Raw genomic sequence first — 22,099 nt, 5'->3', positions numbered from 1 at the left:
TAATGCTGACAATATGAGTGTAGTAGGAGGATGCCTTGACCACGTAACCCTGGGGATGCGAGTGTAGCAAGAGGACTCCTCAACCGCGTAATCCTTACAATGCGAGTGTAATGGGAGGATGTCTCGACCGCGTAACCCTAGGGATGCGAGTGTAATGAGAGGATGTCTCGACTGCATAACTATGGCGATGAGAGCGTAGTAGGAGGATGCTTCGACCGTGTAACCTCGACGATTAGAGTGTAACGGGATGATACCTCAACCGCGTAACCTCGAAGATTAGAGTGTAGCAGGAAGATGCCTCGATCCTGTAACCCCAGCGATCAGAGTGTAGCCGGAGGATGCCTCGACCGCCTAATCCCGACAATAAGAGTGTAGTGGGAGGATGCTTCAACTGCGTAACTCTGGCGATGAAAGCAAAGCGGGAGGATGCCTCGACCATGTAACTCTGGCGATGAAAGCAAAGCGGGAGGATGCCTCGACCACGTAACTCTAGCGATGAAAGCATGGCGAGGGGATGTCTCGATTGCGTAACTCTGGCAATGAAAGCATAGCGAGAGGATGTCTTGACTGCGTAACTCTAGCGATGAAAGCATAGTGGGAGGATACCTTGACCGTGTTGATGTTAAAATTGAGCTCAACTGCTTCGTTGTAGTGGGAGACAACGTGCAACCACACTCTGTGGTGGGAGCTAGAGCTCAATTGTACCAAGATAAAAACCAAATAGGTTAGTTTAACTAATCTAAATCACGAGTTGAGATTTGCAAACCTGAAACATATTTCTTGAGTGTGGTGAAGGTTGGTGACACATGGGTGTTGGTAACCGTGTTTTGGCAACAATAAGGACACAAGATGCCTGCGATACCAAACGATCAATTCTGATGAGGACACGGGATGCCCACCATTAGTTTTCTAGTGGAACCTCAAGGAGTAGAGTAATTTGGTTGCTACGTTCAACTATTCCTTGACTGAGGTTGTGTTGCTGTCGAGTGATTTTTTTTTTTCCATTCGTTGCAATGTTAAGAGAATAAATAATAGGAAATAGTCAAATTGAGGAGATCTTATCTGGTTTTTTGAAGACGATCTTGTGAGTCGAAGAATATCATTCTCCTAATTTCGGTGCAGAAGATTTCGTCAATCCCACAAACGGTGCCAATTTTTAATGTCTTATTTTTGCACAAATCATAATGGATTTCACATCTAAACAACTCATGGACGTATGAATTATGCCAAACTACTTAAATATTTGTGTATCTCTTTATTTATTTTTATTTATTTATTTATTATTTATTTTATGAATAAATATGAATAGCCTCATATCGACGTTCCCAAAGATTTGTAATTGTTTATAAACTCTCTGAGGGGTGGGTAATACCGGGAGTAGCTATTTAGATACTATGCAATTTGTAGGACTATCATCGTAGGCTAGAGATTATTTTTTTCTTTATTCTAGTTTGTTGTGCAAAAATAAGTCATTAACATATGTAATTTTCCTAAGGCATTAACATATGTAATTTTCGAGAACAAAATGCGGACTAGAGTCCACGAGATCATGTTTGATGGCATTTGCCTATCAACGGCGTGAATGTTGGTGTTTGGATAGTTTGACAGTTGGGGACCCATGCCATGCTCGTAATTGATAGACTTTTTGCTTCCTTTTCCAAATTTGTTTTTGTTTTTAATTTTGTGGAAATCATGGAGTCATTCATTCGATAGACTTTCAAAATTCAAAGAGTCCCCTGCAATTGATAGAGATAACAGAAGGTACGTGACAATCAAGTGCTAGCTGTCATTACCATATTTTCTCGCTTAGTAGTGTCAGCTTTAACTCTGTTTTCTGGATATCGCCATGATAATACCTTAGCTTCTTCATCATCTCTATTAATGGAAGTGTACAAAAATATTATTTATAATATTTAGACAATAATAATAAATACAACTCTTAAATATCTATACGATATGATTACACAAAATTGGCGAAATACAAGTCCATAGGTGAAACTTGGCAGATGGGTTTTGGTTTGATTGGAAAATTTGGAACCAATTTCTCATCGATTTTATTTTCGAGGGTGAAATTGGGAGAGAGAATGAAGGCAAGGACACAGTAATCCAGGGACGACATGTAGACCCACCTGACTCACTCTCTTTCCAAAATTACAACCGGACTGGCGGATTCCTTGGGATTCACCTCGTATTGGCTATTCCAAGTGCAATTACTTTTTTCAAGACAGATATATTATTGTTTCCCAATTTATGAAAGTAATAATTTTTAATTTTTAAAATAAAAATAAAAGATAAATAATATTTAAAATAAAGTGAATAAATAGCATAAACATATTAAAAATTAAATTTTTAGTAATAATTTCTTTTAAAGAATGGACGATAACACCTCATAACTATATTTAATATAAAAAATAATATTTATAATCTTAAAGTGTATAAATATAATATAATTATTAAAAAAATAAATAAATATTCGATTCATTTTGAGAAAAAAATAATAATTTTTTTTAAAAAAAATTTATGCATAACTTACTCACTCGACTAGTCGTGTATCATTACTCATCTAACATTATTCAAAATAAAGTAACGCCCGTGTCCCCCAACCCAATGAGTGGGAAAGGTACAGGTCTATTACTGTAGGTAAGTGAGGAATTCAGGCATTTATTCTATGGTGGGCCTCTCACGCGGACATTACTCATAAGACATATTTGTCTCAAATATTTATTTTCTCTTTTTCGTGTATATTACTTACATTTGTTATACCATTTTTGTTAATATATTTGATATAATCTGAATTATTATTTATCATCATATTTTTGTTATTATTAAATGAATTTTTAAAAATCAATTAGTATTTGACATCACATCAAAAAATAATTAAGAGATAATAGAATCTTTCCTCTCAAAAATTCCATGGTCTATGGTGATCTAGGCGCCCATGCGACCACGCCGTTTGAATTTAGTTATTTGCCCGTGAGTCTTTGTCTACATATACAAAAAGTCAATTACCCAGCGGAAAAATATATTTGCAATCCTAATTATACAGCTGGGACATAATCGCTTTAAAAAATATAATAAAACAAGTAATCTCACGTGAAAAAAATTAAAACTTTAATAATAAACTTTACTTTTTTTTAAAATAATTATATAATATTTACGTACTTTATAATTATATATAAAATTACTCCTGACACCAATTAGGATTGTCCATACTCATAATCCACACAATCTTATAATTAGAGAGGTACAGGGAAAAAAAATTACAACAGAAATGAACACAACACCCAATTCCCAAAGGCCCAAGTGTTTTCATGGCCCATCCGTACTCAATTGGGCCTGGGCCTGGGTCTTGGCGTCCTCGAACTCTTTGATCAGATCAGAATCAACATTCTCCTCAGGTTCCCACGTGGCGTCCTCCATATCCGTCCATTTCACCAAATATTCCATTTTCCCATCATCCCCAACTCTCTTCCCCACCACTCCCTCGGCTACTGCGTATTCGAGACCGGCCTCGTAGTCCCTCACCAGGTCCTCCCCGATTAGACCAGTTTTGACCCACTCGTTATCTCCACCGTCCTTCCATTTCACCAAATACTCCACATGATCTCCCTTCCCCCTCTTCTCCATGATCTCCTCAACCTCCGCGTACTCGAACACTGCCTCCTCCAACACTTTAATCACCCTCTCCAGCGCCAATCTCCGAGCAAATTGGACCGGGTTCCCTTTCGGCGTCACCCTCAATATCTCCTTCGCCAAATCCAACGGCGTCCGTCTCTTATCGTCTTCGACCTCCGGATCCGCGCCGAGCTCCAGTAACTGCTTCACCACGCCGGGCTGAACGTACCCGGCCGCCATGTGAAGAGCCGTCAACCCGCCGCTGTTGTCGCGATGGTCGATGTTCGCGCCGGCTTCGGCCAGGAGCTTTACGCACGGCTCAGAGCCGAGCCCGGCGACGAAAATAAGCGCTGTGCGTCCGTCTGGGTCCACTGCGTCCACGTCTCGCAGTTCTTCCTCGGCGGAGATGAGCCGTTGGAAGGCCGCCTCGTCCGCTTTCTTTGCAGCGGTCCACCAGGGAGTCTCGTACTCGGCCACCACATCTTTGGCTATGAAATCGGAGGGGACCCATGATGGGGAATGGCCGTCTTTCCACTCGATCAAGTACTCCATCCCGGTCCCACCTTCCAATGCTCTGCTACCAATGATTTTGTTGACTTCGCCGTAGGACTCGTCCTCATTGGTATTTCTGGCAAGAGTTTTCTGGGAATCTTGGTTTTGGACGGCAAACACAATGAAGCTACGAGTAGTGCAGCAGCTAGGTTTGAGGGTGATATGTTGTTGGGAAGGAAATGAAGAAGGGATGGTGGGGAGTTTGAGTCTGGAGAGAGATTGGTTGAGGGTTAGAGCGTCCATAGGTGGTGTGATCGTGTAGTGTTTGTGGGTTTTGGTGGCTGGGGATGGGTGGGTTAGAGAAGGAACTGAACTGTCATCGGTGGGTGCAAGTGTAATCTTGGGAGCGAGTGGCTTAGGATAAGGAACCACATCCACTCTCAGGACGATGGTGGTGTTTCTGCCATTCTTTTTATTTATTTTTCACCCCTTAGTTATTTATTATTTGTTTATTTTTTCCTGGCCAAACGGCAATTGCCATGAGCTCTCTCTCTGGTTGGTCTGTAAAACATTGTCGAAGCCCATTTGGATATCAATTGCTTAGCCTTGTCTGTGGGATGAGAATGGGCCTTCCCATTTGTTTTCTTGTAGATTGACCTCGTTGTAAGATGAGCATAGGCCTAGCAGGCCCAATTTGTTTTTTTTTTTTTAATATCTTATTAGTGACATTGCATTTAAAAAGAGAGAGATAAATGAAGGCAAAGGCTGAAAAGTATTTACAAACACCCCACAAATATAGTGGATCAAAGGGTGGGCTAGCCCAGCTTGGATGGTTCGTGGCAATTGATGGTAGGTAAAATGTAGAAGATCGTGACATTTTTTTTCTTCTGATGAAAGACGGGGAGGAAAATGGGAAAAAAAAAAAACTGTAGAAAATTTAGTTGAGGAACAATTAAGATTAAAATTTAAAACTTTAAAAATTTTGAAAACCTTTCATCTCATTATTATAATTTTTTCAAATTTTCATATAAAATAAAATCAACTCAACTTTTTCAAATTACAAAATAAAAATAATATTAAAAAATATATTTTAATAATATTTTATTTAATTTTTTAACTTTAATTTCAATTTATCTTATTTTTTAAAACAAAAGGCGTTTTTGATACGAGGAAAATAATAAAGGTAAAGAGCATCCCCGACAGAAGTACGTGGTGTGTGGTACTGCGCGCAACATTGCATGATGGCAGCCATACTTCAAATGGCCTCCCGATCGTTGGGTTGATCGGTTGAATGTTAGAAACGTGACAATTCCAATTTTATTGGAATAGGCATATCGAACTGAAAAACAGTAGATCTAGCCTTGCAAAACTTGAGGAAAAGGTAAAGAAAAAGTAGGAGAGGAAAGGGAAAGGGGTCTTGGCCTGGATTAAAAGAGGGTGGAGTAAGAAATTAATTAGAATGGAGAAACTGGAGTTTTGGGGGGGGGGGGGGGGGGGGGGGGGGGGGGGGGGGGGGGGGAGTTTTTCTTTCAAAAAACGAATTAAAGGTGGAAACGGACTAGTAGTAACTCATGATCAAGTTGCCTTTACATCAACGGAACAGATCTTAACTTATCTAAGTTTATTGGAAGGACATACGACAGGGAATTTAAAGTGATATTATAGTGTAAGCTCATACGCATGACAATGCCATTGATTCATGATGATCTAAGGATATTGTGTCTTTGTCATTTGTCAAGACTCAAGATTAGCTATCATTGCATGTTAGCTGTACAAGAAATATTTGCATGTGACATGTCCCATATTCACACATCATATTGACAGGAAAACGAAAGCGTCACGGCTATTTTTCCCATTAGTTTTCGGCCGTCATGCATGCCTTACGCATTTCTGTGAGGAAAACAAAAAAAACACTTGCCAAGAGTGAGTCCAGCCAACTCGGTCTCTAGACTCTGTATTCACACGTTTTAGAATTCTAATGTATACTACATTAATTTATCTGAATTTTTGTTCAAATTCATGTTAATGAGATACAGTATATTAATAATCAAATCAATATTTTTTTTAAAATAATAAATAATACTACGCCAGCAGAATAGAAAAATTAACATGTAATGATGATGATTGATGTGTAAGATCATATCCTTGGATATAAAAAATGCATTTATCTTTTGCCCGTAATAACAAGTCAAAGTTGATTAGGTTACAGTATTCAACGTACGCGGCCTTTCCTTTCCAAGAAAAAGAACACAAATCCTGATTCATTAATATTCTTCTGGCAACAGGCAAAAAGTATGAGACTGTCCCAGAAGCCAATCTTGGTTGGTTTCCGCGTATAATTTGTTTTTCTTTTTTTAAGCTTTCCATACTTAAATTTTCAAACTCACAGTTCCCATTTATGTATGTGATCTGTACATTGAGCCCATCATCCCCATCCCGACCCTCCATTCTCAGTGGACCCAACAAGAGAAACAACATGCACCGTTGACGAGCCCCACCTGGGAAGCTTCAGTGCCGTGTTTGGGAGGCGGGAAAATGAGGCACATGAGAATGCCGTGTGTCGCGTCAGAAATCACGGGTATTACACGATTGTCCAGCCCATCATTGAAAAGAAGCAATCAACCTAATAGCCTACGCGTTTGTGCGGAGTTTCTATCCCAGACTTGTGACACCTAAAATAGCAAGGATATTCTTGTCATCAAAATAGAAAATGGGAACCCAGTTTTGTACACTTGTTAGGATCTAACAGGTTTACATAATCCACGGTGGAGAATGGAGAAAAAATGAATAGTTTTGTAGAGTTGGACCCACCCACCGCTTTATTCTACCCCACTAAACAAACCATGTTATACATTTTAATATGGTGTCCAGAACTGACGTCCAACCGACGCCAAATTGATCATTTCTTTTTGATGGTTTGTGTGGAATAAGCCATAGTTATTCCTCCTTTTTGGCACTGTGGCTTCCCTCCCCTTTGCATGTAACCCGATTTAAATAAATAAAACCTTACTCTTTTACTCAAGAGTTACCTGATCTACAGCCATATATATATATATATAATATCAGGTGTGATCTCCTCTTAAACCCAAAACACTCGATCTCCCTCTCTCTCTCTCTCTCTCTCTCTCTCTCTCTCTCTGGTCTCTCTCTTTCTGTCTATCTCTGTCTCTTTCTGATCAGTGTCTCTCTTCTTCATCCATACTTGCTTTGTGCTTCTGCTGCTGCAACATGCTGCTAAAACAAGCAGGACTTTTTGCATGGCGGTTGTGTGCCATTTTTCTGGCTTTGATCAGCATCGTAACTGCAGAAGATCCTTACAGGTTCTTCAACTGGAATGTTACCTATGGAGATATATATCCCCTCGGCGTTCGTCAACAGGTTAGTAGATATATGGTTGCTTTAATTAATCACGTTTGATCTGAGGGAGAATGATCAGTATTAATTCATGTCGTACGTCGTCATGATTCTGATCTATAGATCTTTTGGGTCGTTGTTGCAGGGAATTCTTATAAATGGCCAGTTTCCGGGGCCCGAGATATACGCTGTTACCAATGACAACTTGATCATAAATGTGCACAACAGTTTGCCAGAACCTTTCCTCTTATCATGGTCAGAATTAAACGATCTCTATTTGCTCTTCCATTTCGCTTTCTTTTTGCAAATCTTTGTGTTGAATCTCTTTGCTTCTTCTCAAGTACTTCATGAGCTCTTGATGCCAATGAACAACATTATATTACAGTGTTAATGGGTACCATATGGGTCCTGAGTCAGATACCAACAACCAGTTTTTTACAACATTTTATAACTCCTTATAATGTACTACATTGATGAGTAAACAAGAATACTTTTGTCCCCTCCTTTTTCTGTATCCGAAACACGTATTCAGCTGCTATTCCAATCTAATATAAATTAGAGATCCTGGATAATATTGTCCTACGTACGTACTTAGCACTAAATAAAATAAAATCCGATATTTATTCCTAAAGCAATAAAATAGCCAATAAAATATCGTAATTATCGTTCCACGTGGATGATCACGATATGTTAAAAAAAATGCTCCGGGATTAATCTTTATAATCTGCATATAAAGTAACCAGTTTTTCTCCTTTCCCGTACCAAACTCTACTTTCTTGGTGACAGATTGATGTTTATTAAAATAATTATTTTTTAAAAAAAATAAAATAAAATAAAATAAACTGGTTGCATCAAGCATTAATACGACCTCGTATAAATATTGATATGGATACGGTCTAGATTAGTTGATCACAACCAGTAATCTACCTGTGTGGGTGAAATACAAATGTTGCCATCCACTTATATATATTCTTTGTTTTAGTTTTTTTTAATGATTTTCTAGAGTCGTGTTTAACTAATTATACCGAATTTACAGTTGGCATACACTCACAGCATTGCTAATTTGTTGAATTAGCTCCAAGAAAGAAAACATCAAACACAAGGACCCAAATGGGGTCCACTTTATGTTTGAGCCTTACGTGAGTGACTCTTTAGATTTGGACATTTCTTAGGCGTGAAAGCTCGGTTGGGGCAAGTCCTTTAGAAATAAATAGATCCCACCAAAATACACCGAGAACACGCATGAAATTGCACAAAGGGAACCATTCAAAAGTATTTTTGGAAGCATCTAAGGTTTAATGTGGTACTCTGTGAACATTTTAGCTGTAATATATGAATCTGATGCTTGTTTCAAAATAAAAAATAAAAAATAAATAAATAGATCCCACCAAAAAAGAAAATTTGCATTTTTCAGTTTTCTAGCTTGGAATTGAAAATGTAGGAAATAAGTTGGTATCAAACTAAATTGAATGGAAAAACATGACAGGAATGGGGTTCAGCAAAGGAAGAATTCTTACCAAGATGGAGTGTATGGAACCACATGCCCCATCCCTCCAGGCAAGAACTTCACTTACACACTACAGATGAAAGATCAGATCGGCAGCTTCTTCTACTTCCCATCACTTGCATTCCACAAGGCAGCTGGTGGTTTTGGAGCCATCAAAGTCCTCAGCAGGCCTAGAATTCCCGTCCCATTCCCGGAACCCGCTGGAGATTACTCTCTTCTCATTGGAGATTGGTACAAGACTAATCACACGGTATGAAATTAATGGTTTCATTCTCAATGAGCTAGCTACATGGTGTTTTGCAGACTTGTTGCATAATTCTATCCATTCATGTAACATATATATTCACATTCTTATGTTGCTATATACTTCAGAAATTGAAGGCTATCTTAGACCGTGGTCATAGGCTTCCTTTCCCTGATGGTATTCTAATCAATGGTCAGGGACCAAATGGTACATCTTTCACTGTTGAACAAGGTAACTTATCCAAAGCCCTTTCTATTTTTTTGTCGCGTAAGTCTTAGTACTGTGTGTAACAAACAGGTTGTCTATAGTCAATAACGACGTGTATTCATCTTAACATTGCAGGAAAAACATACAGACTCAGGATATCGAATGTGGGTCTTCAACATTCACTCAACTTCAGAATTCAGGGCCACAAGATGAAACTTGTTGAAGTTGAGGGCACCCACACTATCCAAACCACCTATTCAGAGCTTGACATCCATGCCGGTCAATCTTACTCAGTCCTAATCACAGCAGATCAGCCAGCTCAGGACTACTTCGTTGCAGTCTCAACCCGGTTCACCAAACCAGTACTCACTACTACAGCCACCCTTCACTACAGCAACTCCAAACGTCCAGTTTCTGGCCCAATTCCCGGTGGACCAACCACCGAAATTGATTGGTCTCTTAATCAGGCTCGTTCAATCAGGTACTTCTAATGAGTTCAAATTTCTTCCCATGATTCTCGGGAGTTAAAAGTTACTTACCCAAAAGACATTATCAGGACTCCAGAGTTTTTAGCAGCTTGGCATATTAGTCAGTTATGAATCATAACAACTAAGAAATGGTCCAAATTCTGTGTATTTCAGGACTAACCTTACTGCAAGTGGACCAAGACCAAACCCACAGGGCTCATACCACTATGGTCTAATCAACATAACAAGGAGTATCAAGCTAGAGAGCTCTGCTGCTCAAGTTAATAACAAGCAAAGATATGCAGTCAATAGCGTATCTTTTGTCCCTGCTGACACACCGCTCAAGATTGCAGACTACTTCGACATTGATGGTGTTTTTCGTGTTGGAAGCATCTCCGATAATCCTACTGGCAAAAAGATGTACCTTGACACATCAGTCATGGGAGCCGACTTTAGAGCCTTTGTAGAGATCGTGTTCCAGAACCATGAGGACATAGTTCAGAGCTGGCACATCGATGGATACTCATTCTGGGTGGTTGGGTAAGAACATGAACAAAAACCTTCAACCTTAGCATTCCCAATGTACCTCGTGCATTGCTAATTTCGGGATATATGTTGTGAAACAGAATGGATGGAGGAGTGTGGACGCCAGCAAGAAGAAACCAGTACAATCTAAGAGATGCAGTTTCACGTTGCACCACACAGGTTAGTGGGTGATTTTTGTTCTGGTTTCATTCATCAAAGTCGTCAAATTTAAACAATGGATTGGAATATGGAACTGAACTGTAAATTGGTGGTGGCACAGGTGTATCCCAAGTCGTGGACTGCTATTTACATGGCACTTGATAATGTGGGAATGTGGAATGTGAGAACTGAGTTTTGGGCACGCCAGTACCTTGGACAGCAATTTTATCTGCGCGTATACTCACCAGTGAAATCTATCAGAGATGAATACCCCATTCCAGTGAATGCCCTTCTCTGTGGCAGGGCTGTAGGCAGACAAACAAGACCTCTTTAAAAAAAAAACAAAATAAAAGCTGGAGAGGATAAGAGTATTAGCCGTTACGAGTATATATATATATATAATTGACCTCAACTCGAGGTTCCCATTCTTTGCTTTGAAGAGTTATGCTTGGTTTTTAGTTGTGTAAACCTTGAAGTTTTAGCAGTAAATTTCTGCATTAGAATTTGTTTAGCATTTGATTGGATACTTCAATTTAATTTTTGCTTAATAAAAATTCTTGTGATTTCCTCTAACCATTTTTTCAATCATGTTGATGAGTGGTGTGGTGTGGAGTGGAGTATATTGCAATAGAAAAATACTAAATGTACTTAAGAAAAACTTTAAAAAGTTTACTTATCCACGTGTCAGTTAATGATATGCTGAAAATCATGAAATTTGAAATTCAAAATTTGAATTTCAAAAGCAAACTAACAAAATGAATCTTATAAGTAAAAGTGTAAGTACATGTAACACTACTTATTGCAATAAGCCCTTCTTGGACTTTTCTTAGATTTTCATCCCTTTCTTATCTTATGTCTTTCACTGATTTATTAATGAAATAATTTCCTCTTACTGGAAACTTTATAAATAACCCCACGAGATGACAAAAGACAACCGGCCTCTGACCTGCTTTTGGCAAGGAATTTGGCTTTTACATGTCCCCATGAAATGATTTACAGCTCCAACAACCAATTTTTTGAACACAGATATGACAGTAATACAAAAGATGGCCAACCACTTTCACTTTATGGCATATTGCAATGTCAATTAAGTTTCTACTTTTACCTTTATCAAAAGTTTTAGCAGAATAATTCTAACTCAATTTGTTCATATTGCTTTTCTTTTAATCTTTCACTAAGCTAAAATCCACTGGAACACATTAAACTAGGCAAGTGCGCATACTTTAGCTGTCCTAACAGCAGCATCTGGTGTCGAAATTCAGCTATTGCTCGTCCTAATTGCATTTTGTTTTTGGCCATTCATTCATTCAGTAATGACTGATTTATGTCATGGTCAACCGGGCCTTGGAAAACCCTCTTAAGACAATCCGACCAAGAAATGGCTTTGGCCACCGTTCTTTCGCATGTATGCATTCTTGCTGGAAAATGGCCGCTTTATATATAAACACTTGAAGAAAGATCTTAAATGGTTCATCACTGGAAAGTGGCTTAATAGTTCTGAATTTCATGGTTGGTATATTTCTAGCACATTCTAACTCAATTTATGGGAAAATCTACAGGGCTTAATTATATGCTTTCCGGAAAATCAGGCCTGTAGTTTCAAACACTACCTTTTTCCATAAAATGCATGCATCTGTTTGAATCAATAGCTGGTGGCATTATTCACAGTGTCTTTCCCCCCTCTTTTAATGATGGTTCCATGCATTTGTGAACAAAACAGCTAATGGCGTTATTCAAATTTCGCCCCTTCTCTCTCTTGATTATAGTTTCTTGGTCAGCAAAGCTTTTGGGTTACGAGAGCAGTCCACCACCCGTTTCTTTCACTTGAAAACAGCTCATCTGTTTTAAGTAAAGCAAAAGCTTCAAACGTATAAAAACTTCGCCTTTGGAGGGTCTGGGATTTTGGGCATAACAGGAGAATCAATGGGCGAGAACCGCTCTGATCTCCTCGCTAGTCCCTACTCTTAGCATATGGGTCCAATGTACCGTTTCTTGAATAATTATCGGTTTATTACTCTTTATTAGCTTCATAGGTTTTTATTTAAAAACTGACAAATCTTTATTGTATTCTGAAAATTCAGTTTCTTTGTCAAATATTCATTTAATTAATCAGAAAAAGTTTAGTTTTATTCTTAGATTTTAGCTAATAATAATTCATCAATGTCTTAAATTCCTGGGGACCCAAATTATGAATCCCAATACCAATATGCAGGCTTTGACAACTAGAAGGCTGAAAAGCATATGCCCTCTCCGTTACACGTCTTGTTCTTCTAATAAACATAATGAGCAGCTATTTAACTTAACAATTATTAAGAAACGGTACATTTAACTCTTTTGGATATAGATTTTTTAGAGTCTAGAGTTAAAGAAAAATAGATATATAAAGTGGGTCACACAGAATTTATGGCTGCCTGCGTGAATTTCCCAAGAATCGTTGAATATTGATAAACATTGTAAGAATCATTTTATGCATGTATCTCTCTCTCACTCTAAGGCTTCGTTAGACGTTGAGATGAGTTGTATTTTTTATAAATAATAGTGAGTTGAGATGATGAAGTGAATTTTATAAAACCCACTTAAGATTAGTTTAGTTTAGATGTATTTAAACGTTAAGATGAGTTTAGATGTATTTATAGAAAATTGAAAAATAGTGTAGGTCCTGCATGTAAAGATATATTGAATTGAAAAAAATTATACGTTTAATGTGTAAAGAAGTTTTGAATTGTGATGAGTTTAATAATTTGAGAATTAGATATTTGAATATTAAATTTAAATTAAAATTAGATTGAATTAAGTTTCAAAGGGAGCCTAAGTAATCCAAATCCCAAATCTTTTATGAAAAGTTGTTTGGACTTTGTATAGAGTTTGGGAAATGTTCACTGATAGCTCATTGAGCTTGCATTTTTCAGATAACTTTTCCTACAAATAAGTGGCTAAAAAGCAAGAGAATCTGTACAATCACCCATAGGTTTATCAATGACTGACATCATGTGTCCACGGGCCTCTTTCACCTTTCGAACTGTTTTCATGCGGGGACTCATCTATATCCCTCCGCATCTTTTGCCTGTAGTCCGGCTCCTCCAATAACCTCAGTATCTGCGAAACAAAATAACACAGCATCTCTAGAATTGGCACATTACACCCTGAAGCTATAAAAAAAAACTAGCAAACAGTACCCTGATCAATTTTTTACCGTTAAAATGGATGAAGAATAAGTTTGAGAGTGTGATATTTAAGTTTTTATATTTCAGAGTGCGAAGTGAGAATGTCTTAAGAGTTAGAGGATATTCTTTTCTGTAAAACAAAGTTACCATTTTCATTATTGGCCTTTTAGAAGATGTATCCAAGAGGCAGAGGCGTGCTGCAACCATCATTGCTTCCATGTCCTCCTTGTTGTAGTCTTCGTGCAGGTAAGGGTCTATAAGACGTTCGCATACGCCGCAGCCGAGTAAAGACCTCGCCTGCATACATGTCAAGCCAGCACATTTAATTGCTCAATATCTTAAGAAATCTGGTTTTTTAAGGATTACCGAAGCCAAGTATTCTGTTCCATTACCCAGAGAACTAAGCTTTCGTGGTTTTCCTGGTTGGTCTGAATTGCCTCTTTTCCAGTGATGAGTTCCAGAAGCACAACCCTAAAGGAGTACACATCTGGCTTCTCATCAAATGTCCCATACATCACGTACTCGGGAGCCAAGTATCCGAAAGTGCCAACAACATTTAATGACTTCGCATTTTCTGAGGTTTGCTGAGATTTCTGAAGTACCATTGCTCCTCCAAAATCTGATAGCTGAGAATGAAAACCAAAATAATCAGTTGATGTGGAAGCTTACATAGAATGCAGAGATAAAATCATATTCAGGATGAAATGCAGTAATATAATACCATCTCATAGGCACAAATTAAACATGAAAGTAAGTTATCAGATGTTGGGAAGATGCTTCCCTTTCATACCAAGAAGACTCGTACAAATAACAAGGTCAAAATAGAAACTTGAGGTAATTTTAATATATATTGCCGAGTTATATCAATAGAAGAAATAATATTAGACATACTATTTCTGATTAATTAACAAGGTCAGATCATCTGACTTTGACTCTTAGATTCAGTTTCATTGGGGGCAATTTTCAACAGCAGGCTGTCTCATGAAAAGATAAACATCACCAATTAGCATTAGTGGATGTTTGATACTTTGGGCATGAACTTACGTGTGGTTGGCAATGGTCAGAGAGGAGAATGTTTGATGATTTCACATCTCTGTGAATGATAGAAGGGTTGCAAGAATGATGAAGGTATTGCAATGCCTTTGCCGCACCAATTGCGATCCCCATTCTCTCATTCCACTTGAGTTGTCTCAAATTCTGCTTAAGGCTTCCCTTTAGTAGACTATACACGATTGCATGCATGTCCTTGTTATTACAGTATCCAATCATCTGTACGATGTGGTCATGTTTTATTCCAGACAACAGGTCTACTTCTCGGAGAAGATCATCTGCTGACCAATGTGTGTTTTTAAGGACTTTCACTGCTGCATCACGACCATCCTCGAGGTTTGCTCTGTACACAGTACTTTGGCCACCTTCTCCAATCACCATTGCAGGGCTAAAGTTATTAGTTGCGCAACTAAGCTCTTCTGATGTGAAATGTGTGATAGATCCTTCCACTTCTAGGAGTCCCAATCTCTGAAATAGTTGCTGGGTGACAAAGTCAGGAACCTGCGCCGCATTTTTTACTTTCCTCAGTCCTTCAGCGTATATTTGTTGTGTCATCAAAGACGATAGGTATGGTACGGTTAACGACTTTCGAAAAAGCCAGGCGGGAATTTATTGATGAAAGAAAGTATGATATGATGGAGATGATGAAGAAGATTGGAGGACTACCCTTGAAGAGCCTTGTTGGGAAGTTCCTTGCCTGTGGATTAGGATTCTTCCTATTTTATCCAAAACCAGAAGAGAGCAAGTGGGAGGCAAACTTTTCAGACAAGCAGTGACTACTGCTTGTTTGGGCCTGCATAACAAATAACCATATGAGAGACACAGACACAGAGAGACAGACAGAGAGAGATGGTTATTGGTTTCAGTACCCTGTAGGGCTGCATCCAAGTGCAAGGGTCGTTGCGCAGTTGACTGTTACTTGATGTGTTAGTTCAGAAATGTACGAGTCTCCTATACAAACCTTAACTTGGAAATCCACCTGCATGATAAGCCAAGCCACTAAATAAGCAACAACGTTCGACACTAATCTGATCCAATCTCCTGCCTCCATAATTTTTTCATTCCACAGAAAATATGGGAATACCTTACCTGCTTTGACTTGCAAAGATCTTCATGGAGGTGGAAAGTGTTTGGATCAAAAGCATCATCTACAGCCTGAACGTGAATAGCCAGCAAATTATCCCCTCTCTTGACAACCGAAATGAGTAATTGAAGAAGCATCTTTCTACTGCAGTTGTTTGATTTCAAGCCTACAATGATTGTCCTCCTCCTCTTCCCTGTCTTAGACCTGAAGAGCGCTGACATTCGGATGTCAATTCCAATCAACATAAACCATATGGATGCTTGATCTTACAGGCACTATCCCAATGGAGACCCGAGGAGTTATGTTTCATTTCCAAGTGCTTTTTCCACACCTGATTTCATGAAACATAAAATTTATTTCATAAACTGCAACACTAGTTGATCGGTTTTAGCATTTACTGATAGTTGGTCAGTACTTATGACAAATTAATAGCTTCAAGACTCCAAAACAGCCAAAAGAGGGAAGCAGTTGCAACAAGTTGCTCAACTGATAATATAGACTCGCGGGGTTTCCCCTGCCTTTCACCTCCTCCAATAACTCGAAATGTTTGTATTTAACAAGAGTAAATGACTTTGAAAACTACCGATCTTGTGAAGCAGTTGAGAGCAATTACTGTATTCAAGGCCACATTCCATAGTCCTATTTTATAAAAGAAAACTACTGCATACACAAATAGATTACACAAAGTAATTCTACAAACTGATGTAGCTTTATGAAATATGTTAGATCTACTTTATAATAAAGTAATTTTATATTTAGACATACTACATCAAGCTATATAAATTTATGGGTTTACTTTTGTGTAATCTTTTTATGACTAAAGTATTTTACTTTTAAGAAATGTCTTAGGTCCTATGCGGACTAGCTAATTGCCACTATGATCCTCTATGTTGAGTTGGCCAAGATTATCCCCACTATGGTCCATCACTCATGAATAGTTACAAAATCTAGCTGGTACTGTTGCATTAGGGTGCAAAGATACGTAGAAAAATAGTAATGATTTATATAAGTTTGAAATAGACAAGTCTTAGCCTCACACATTCCTTTTGTTAAAAAACGAATTCCACTGTGAAAAAAAAAACATCTATTATTTTTTAGTAGAATCTATTTTTTTATAAAAAAATTTGAACGAAACTTATTTATTTAAAATTTAAAATTTGTTTCTAGCATTACTCAGAGAGAAAATTCAACCGCGTTGACATTATGTTATTTGACAATGAGGAGAAAGCAGTCCATAACTAATGCTGGACGTGAGATCTACCGACAGTATCAAATGAGGTGTCAAGATGGGTAGCGCATCTTTTTAATAAAGAGAAATTTCCCAACCAATGTGGCCCAGAGATACGGGCTCTCTATCTTTACGCTTCAACAAGAGCTACCCTCCAATAAAGAAGCAAAAGGGAATTGTTGGGATATTGCTGGGGATATGAAAACTGATGGGTGATCTTGTAGTAACAAAGCAGCAGCCTTTGGCAGGCCAGGGCTCTATGCTTACAACCACCACGTTGAAATTAGCATTTGCCGATCAAAGAGAGCCATTACTCGGCATTTATCGGCTTAATCTAAAACCTACTCCCAGAGTTTTATGATCTATACCAGACAATTTGAAATAGAGATATAAAAAGAGTTGAAATTTTATCATTTTCCTTCCACATATGGAAGAAAGAGAACACATCCTCCAAAAAAACCAATCAGGCATATTCCATGTTCTGCATTGAAGGAAATAGCAACTCTCTGATTTTCATGTCAAATACCATTTCTCTGCATATACAACAGTCAACTACTTGAAGGGGGAAAAATTATTGACAACTGTACCAATTACCACAGATTCAATGGACTAAGAGTTTACAGCGACCATTATTTTTCTCAATCTATCTTATTGTGTAAGAGAGACATAGATAGACCAGAAACCACATAGTATATAAACTACTAATGCTCCACCATTCGTCAAAATGCAGTTCTCCTCAACCAGCCCCAATGAAAACCTGCCTGCTGTTTTAGGTTGAAGATGCAGCTGTGATCACTCATTCAGCAATCTGCACGAGCAGAAAAAAACCATGGTTACAAAAGCAGGAAAAATAACTTATGAAAAGACTGCGGACCGTATGTTATGGAAAGACATGACAATATGATGTTAAAATAGAGGTGAATCTTGATCAGTTTTCACGTAGAACTAAGCTTGTAAAAGCAAAAAAATGTAGACTACATTCTACCTAATCTATGATAAAAGAAAAACACGACAAGATTACAAACATTTGGATCGTCCTTAAAGGCCTTGGTTGGGAATCACCTGGTTAAGAGGATTGTCTGGAGATTTCTTCCATAGCTTCCATATCATGTCCTTGTATTGATTGTGAGTAAGGCCTGGTTTCTCTTCCTTCAGCTTGGGGAGCTCAGCTTCCTCAAAGGCCTGCAAGTAACAGAAAGAATTCACGAGAGGAAGAAGACAATTTTCGGTGGCCAAAATAGGACCACGTAATACTGGAAGGAGCAAATGCATTGGAGTAGAACATCCAACTCAATAAAGTAGATTGGCAGTCACCAAGTGACCCTTAAATAGTTAAATTAGTTTCATAATTTTTTTTTTATAAGTAATAAGAGATTTTATTAATGCAAGTAGATAGGCATAACCCAAATATACAGGAAGTATACAAGCGGAAACACCTAAAATTAGTTTCATAATTTCATCCAATTCATCAATAATAAAGGGAAGTTGGGACCTCTAACTACAAACTCCAAAGCGCAATTTCATAAGAAGAGATCAACAGTAGCAGTTATATCATAGAAGTGGCGGCAGCCGCAGCCGCAGCCGCAGCCGCAGCAGCAGCAGCATCAATTCCATAAAAGAATGATCAATGAGATAAATCACAAAGAGATAATCTCCTGCTTTCGAAAGACTAATTTCCAATCTTGTAATGCCCAAAACCCATCCAGACAATTGCTACATTCAATTCAAAATTGCTACATTCAATTCTTACCTTTGGTGTATACACTGTACAAAAATAAAATATATGAAACTTTGAGTGGGCATGTGCACACAAAAAAGAAAGAAAGAAAGAAATTATATTTTCTTTTCTTGGGGATAGGCATTATTTGTTTTTAGGGATGCAAGCTTTCAGTAGGAGAGAGAAAAATTATCAGCACGGCACACTTAAAAGACGTGTGTATGTGCAAGCACGCAAAAGAGACCAAGAGAGAAGAATGTCGCTCCTCTAATTCATGCTTTCAAGGTGCATCATTCTCTTTACCTGTTTTAGCTCCCCTTAAGCTTCACACTATATCAGTCTCGCCAATTCAAGAAAATAACAGCAAAAAGTCAACAGATGGTTATAAAGGTTACAAACCATGGAATATTTTCAATTGGCATCTCCAGCCTTCATCAAATTTCCTAAATCAGATTGGCATCCTCTATAAGCCAGTAAAAACTTTTAAAATTTCATAGATCATCAACAAATTCCCTATCATAAACCATTCTCATCTATCTTCCCACAATGCAAATATGATTTATATCAACCACTCCCTAACCAACTTAATAACATTCCCATTCATCCACAGCGCATCCTTGCCATTTGATCGCAATTTTTTTATTAGTAAGAACTTTATAAAAAAAGGCATACTCAAGTACACAGGACATATACAAGAGCAACACCTATGCATGAATGTCTAAAGATACAAGGAAATCATGAACGTTCATGCCAGTAAAATCTATTACAATCGACCAATGGAATAAGGTATTAATAAAAAGCATTCTAAGCTCATCCATTGTCCATTCGCCATCCTCAAAACTCCGACCATTCCTCTCCATCCATATGCACCACCATAAACAAATCAAGACCATCTTCACATAGTTGCCATTTGTTACCTTGGATGCCTCTCCAACTTGCCAATAAATCAACCACCCTTCGTGGCATCACCCAATGGAGCCCCACTCTAGCAAAGAAATCATTCCATAAGTTCATAACTACATCATGCAATAATAGGAGGTCCATGGACTCCTCTTATTTTTTTGCACATATAGCACCAATCCAACACAATGATTCAGCGTTTCCTTAGGTTATCTAAGGTGAGGATCTTTCCTAATGAAGCTGACCATACAAAAAAAATAAAAAAACTTTTAGGGGGGCCTTAGTCTTCCATATGTTCTGCCATGGGAATGGATTTGTATTTTGCATCATAAGGGTCTTGTAGAACAAATAAACAATGAATCTCCCCTTCTTGGATGGATACCAAAAGATCTTGTCAGCTCTCCCCCATTCACTCTACAAGTATACAAAAGATTGAAAAAATCTGTAAATGTGTCAATTTCTCAATCTTGTGCAACTTCAAGGAAGATGGCATTCCATTGAGCGGAACCACTAGATAGATCCATAAGGTCTGCAATTGAAGCCTCGCCTATCTCCGTGCAATACCGTAGATCGCTGGGTCAGCTTCCTTTAAGGTTCGATCACTACACCATAATTCATGCCAGAATTTTATACCGGAACCATCCCCAAATGCAAAGCATATGCATCAAGAGAAGATTGTCCATCCTCTTATGTGTTTCCAAAGCCCTACCCTATGTGATCCACTCACCTCTTTCGAGCACCATCCTCCCCAATATCCACCATATTTTAGATCTATTAAAACCCTCCACAAAGCTCCCCTCTCTTTTTGGTATCTCCACAGCCACTTACCCAATAAGGCCTTATTGAAAACCCACAAGTTCCAAATTCCCAACCCTCCTTCGTGTGTCGGAGTACAAACCGTAGCCCAATTCACCAAATGCAATTTATACCACGAGAGTTCAATTCCCTTTAACAATTCCTATTAATACAGTCTTTGTGACATACCATCTTAGCCAAATTTACAATCAGCATCTATCACTCCTCAACTCTACCCTTTTTTTTTATTGGTAATCAAGAAGTTATATTCATAGAAATAGGCAAAGCCCAGGTACATAGGTAGAAAGATAGTTACTCCTCAACTCTACTCAATGTACACAAAGTTATTAACATAAACTAACTTAACATCATCTAGTTTACCATCTGCATCTCAGGGCACAAAAACCCCATCGATTGAAATAGATAACTCATGCCCTTGATAATCTAAAGTATCTAGCCCCCTACCATGCACAAAATACATTTCTGAATAAGAATTAGTTCTCAACGACAATAACAATAACAACAATCGTCCCCTCAAAAGTAAGATAAACTTCATTACACCAAGGAAAGATAACAGATTTAGATTCAAACATAATATATAAGCACACACATACACGTGTTTGTGTGTGTGTGTGTGTGTGTGTGAACGATGTTACCGATCAAAAAGTTATATATATCAGTGTGACTAATATGTTTATCGAGCTCAACACAATTAACAGAACAAAAAAAATCCCAACTCTCCAAAATATTCGAAATCCACCAGAACATTCACAATTCTCAACAAATTGCACCTTAAACGAGGCTTTGAGCCGCTTTTCCGGGTGGCGATCAACCGGCAAACTATCAGCGACAGTCATTTGAGCGATCGCATCCTCCAGGGTCCTCGCCTCGATTAGCGATTCGTCGCGATTCGTATTCGTCACCAGCACCATCCTTTCGTACTCCTCCTCCGCTGCGGTCCGGCTCTGCCGCTTTTTGGCCTCGTCAGACTTCCGTTGGAGCTCGGCTTCCTCCTCCTCGCGCCGACGCCTCAGATCTACCTCGTTCACCTTGGGAACTGGGATAGAAACCCGATTCGCCTTCTTGTCGGGCTTCTTACCGGCCTTCTCGAGCTCCTTCTCCTCCATCTCGGCCAGGCGGCGGGCTTCGGCTTTCCGAGCGGCGGCCTCGGCCCGCTTCTCGGCCTCCTCCTCGCGCTTCTTGGCGGCGCGCGGCTTGGCTCCCTCAGCTTCGCGCCAGTACTGCTCCTCCTTCTCCCGCGCCTCGCGGTCCTTGCGCTCAAATTCGGTGGCGCTCTTGCGAGCCCTAGCCACCTCGGCTTTGCTGTTGACGCCCATCTTCTTCGGCATCGCGTCGCTCTCTTTGGGGTTTCGACCGAGCTACGACGTCGTCAGGGATAACAATCTCTGATTAACGGTAATCGATTGTGATCTTTGGGGATTGATACTTGAGAACGCTGCCCGCGTATTATGTGAGCGGTCACCGACTGGTAAAACAAGAGGCGGTCGCGGTTCAAGGGTGCCGATTGCATCCGTTTTACTTTTACCGGTTGGGAGTTGAAGGGTTTTATCTAATTTCAATTACGATTATA

General features: G+C 38.8%; 3 protein-coding genes and 1 pseudogene across 3 annotated transcripts; 1 reads left to right on the top strand and 3 right to left on the bottom strand.

Annotated features, from left to right (window-relative positions):
• Positions 1–3,210: 3,210 nt before the first annotated feature.
• On the bottom strand, positions 3,211–4,809 carry LOC121255697 (signal recognition particle 43 kDa protein, chloroplastic). The gene has a single exon (XM_041156182.1). It carries the CDS (start codon positions 4,408–4,410, stop codon positions 3,310–3,312), a length of 1,101 nt encoding a protein of 366 aa, XP_041012116.1. The 5' UTR covers positions 4,411–4,809; the 3' UTR covers positions 3,211–3,309.
• A 2,427-nt stretch (positions 4,810–7,236) lies between these two features.
• Positions 7,237–11,143, top strand: LOC121256315 (L-ascorbate oxidase homolog). The gene is made up of 8 exons (XM_041157075.1): positions 7,237–7,485; positions 7,607–7,716; positions 8,948–9,218; positions 9,341–9,443; positions 9,555–9,900; positions 10,061–10,426; positions 10,513–10,591; positions 10,692–11,143. Exons 1-8 carry the CDS (start codon positions 7,336–7,338, stop codon positions 10,902–10,904), a joined length of 1,638 nt encoding a protein of 545 aa, XP_041013009.1. The 5' UTR covers positions 7,237–7,335; the 3' UTR covers positions 10,905–11,143.
• A 2,505-nt stretch (positions 11,144–13,648) lies between these two features.
• LOC121256230 lies at positions 13,649–16,642 on the bottom strand (annotated as a pseudogene).
• Positions 16,643–17,587: 945 nt separating this feature from the next.
• LOC121255329 (coiled-coil domain-containing protein 124) lies at positions 17,588–22,099 on the bottom strand. The gene is made up of 3 exons (XM_041155591.1): positions 21,300–22,099; positions 18,159–18,278; positions 17,588–17,904 (listed from the first exon to the last, which is right to left on the bottom strand). The coding sequence occupies exons 1-3, from the start codon at positions 21,855–21,857 to the stop codon at positions 17,893–17,895; spliced, it is 690 nt and encodes a 229-aa protein (XP_041011525.1). The 5' UTR covers positions 21,858–22,099; the 3' UTR covers positions 17,588–17,892.

This window comes from Juglans microcarpa x Juglans regia, chromosome 3D, assembly GCF_004785595.1.
Source record: "Juglans microcarpa x Juglans regia isolate MS1-56 chromosome 3D, Jm3101_v1.0, whole genome shotgun sequence".
NCBI classification, from domain to species: Eukaryota; Viridiplantae; Streptophyta; class Magnoliopsida; order Fagales; family Juglandaceae; genus Juglans; species Juglans microcarpa x Juglans regia.
This window is presented reverse-complemented; position numbering and strand designations above follow the sequence as displayed.

What these genes read in the sequence shown, in the direction of transcription:
- LOC121255329 (XM_041155591.1), bottom strand. Translation starts at nt 21,857, where the DNA reads ATGCCGAAGAAGATGGGCGTCAACAGCAAAGCCGAGGTGGCTAGGGCT. An exon ending in GGCTCAAAGCCTCGTTTAAG is followed by an intron (nt 18,279 to 21,299) that starts GTGCAATTTGTT and finishes TGTTACTTGCAG; the next exon opens with GCCTTTGAGGAAGCTGAGCT.
- LOC121256315 (XM_041157075.1), top strand. Translation starts at nt 7,336, where the DNA reads ATGCTGCTAAAACAAGCAGGACTTTTTGCATGGCGGTTGTGTGCCATT. An exon ending in GAACCTTTCCTCTTATCATG is followed by an intron (nt 7,717 to 8,947) that starts GTCAGAATTAAA and finishes AAAACATGACAG; the next exon opens with GAATGGGGTTCAGCAAAGGA. An exon ending in TTTCACGTTGCACCACACAG is followed by an intron (nt 10,592 to 10,691) that starts GTTAGTGGGTGA and finishes GTGGTGGCACAG; the next exon opens with GTGTATCCCAAGTCGTGGAC.
- LOC121255697 (XM_041156182.1), bottom strand. Translation starts at nt 4,410, where the DNA reads ATGGACGCTCTAACCCTCAACCAATCTCTCTCCAGACTCAAACTCCCC.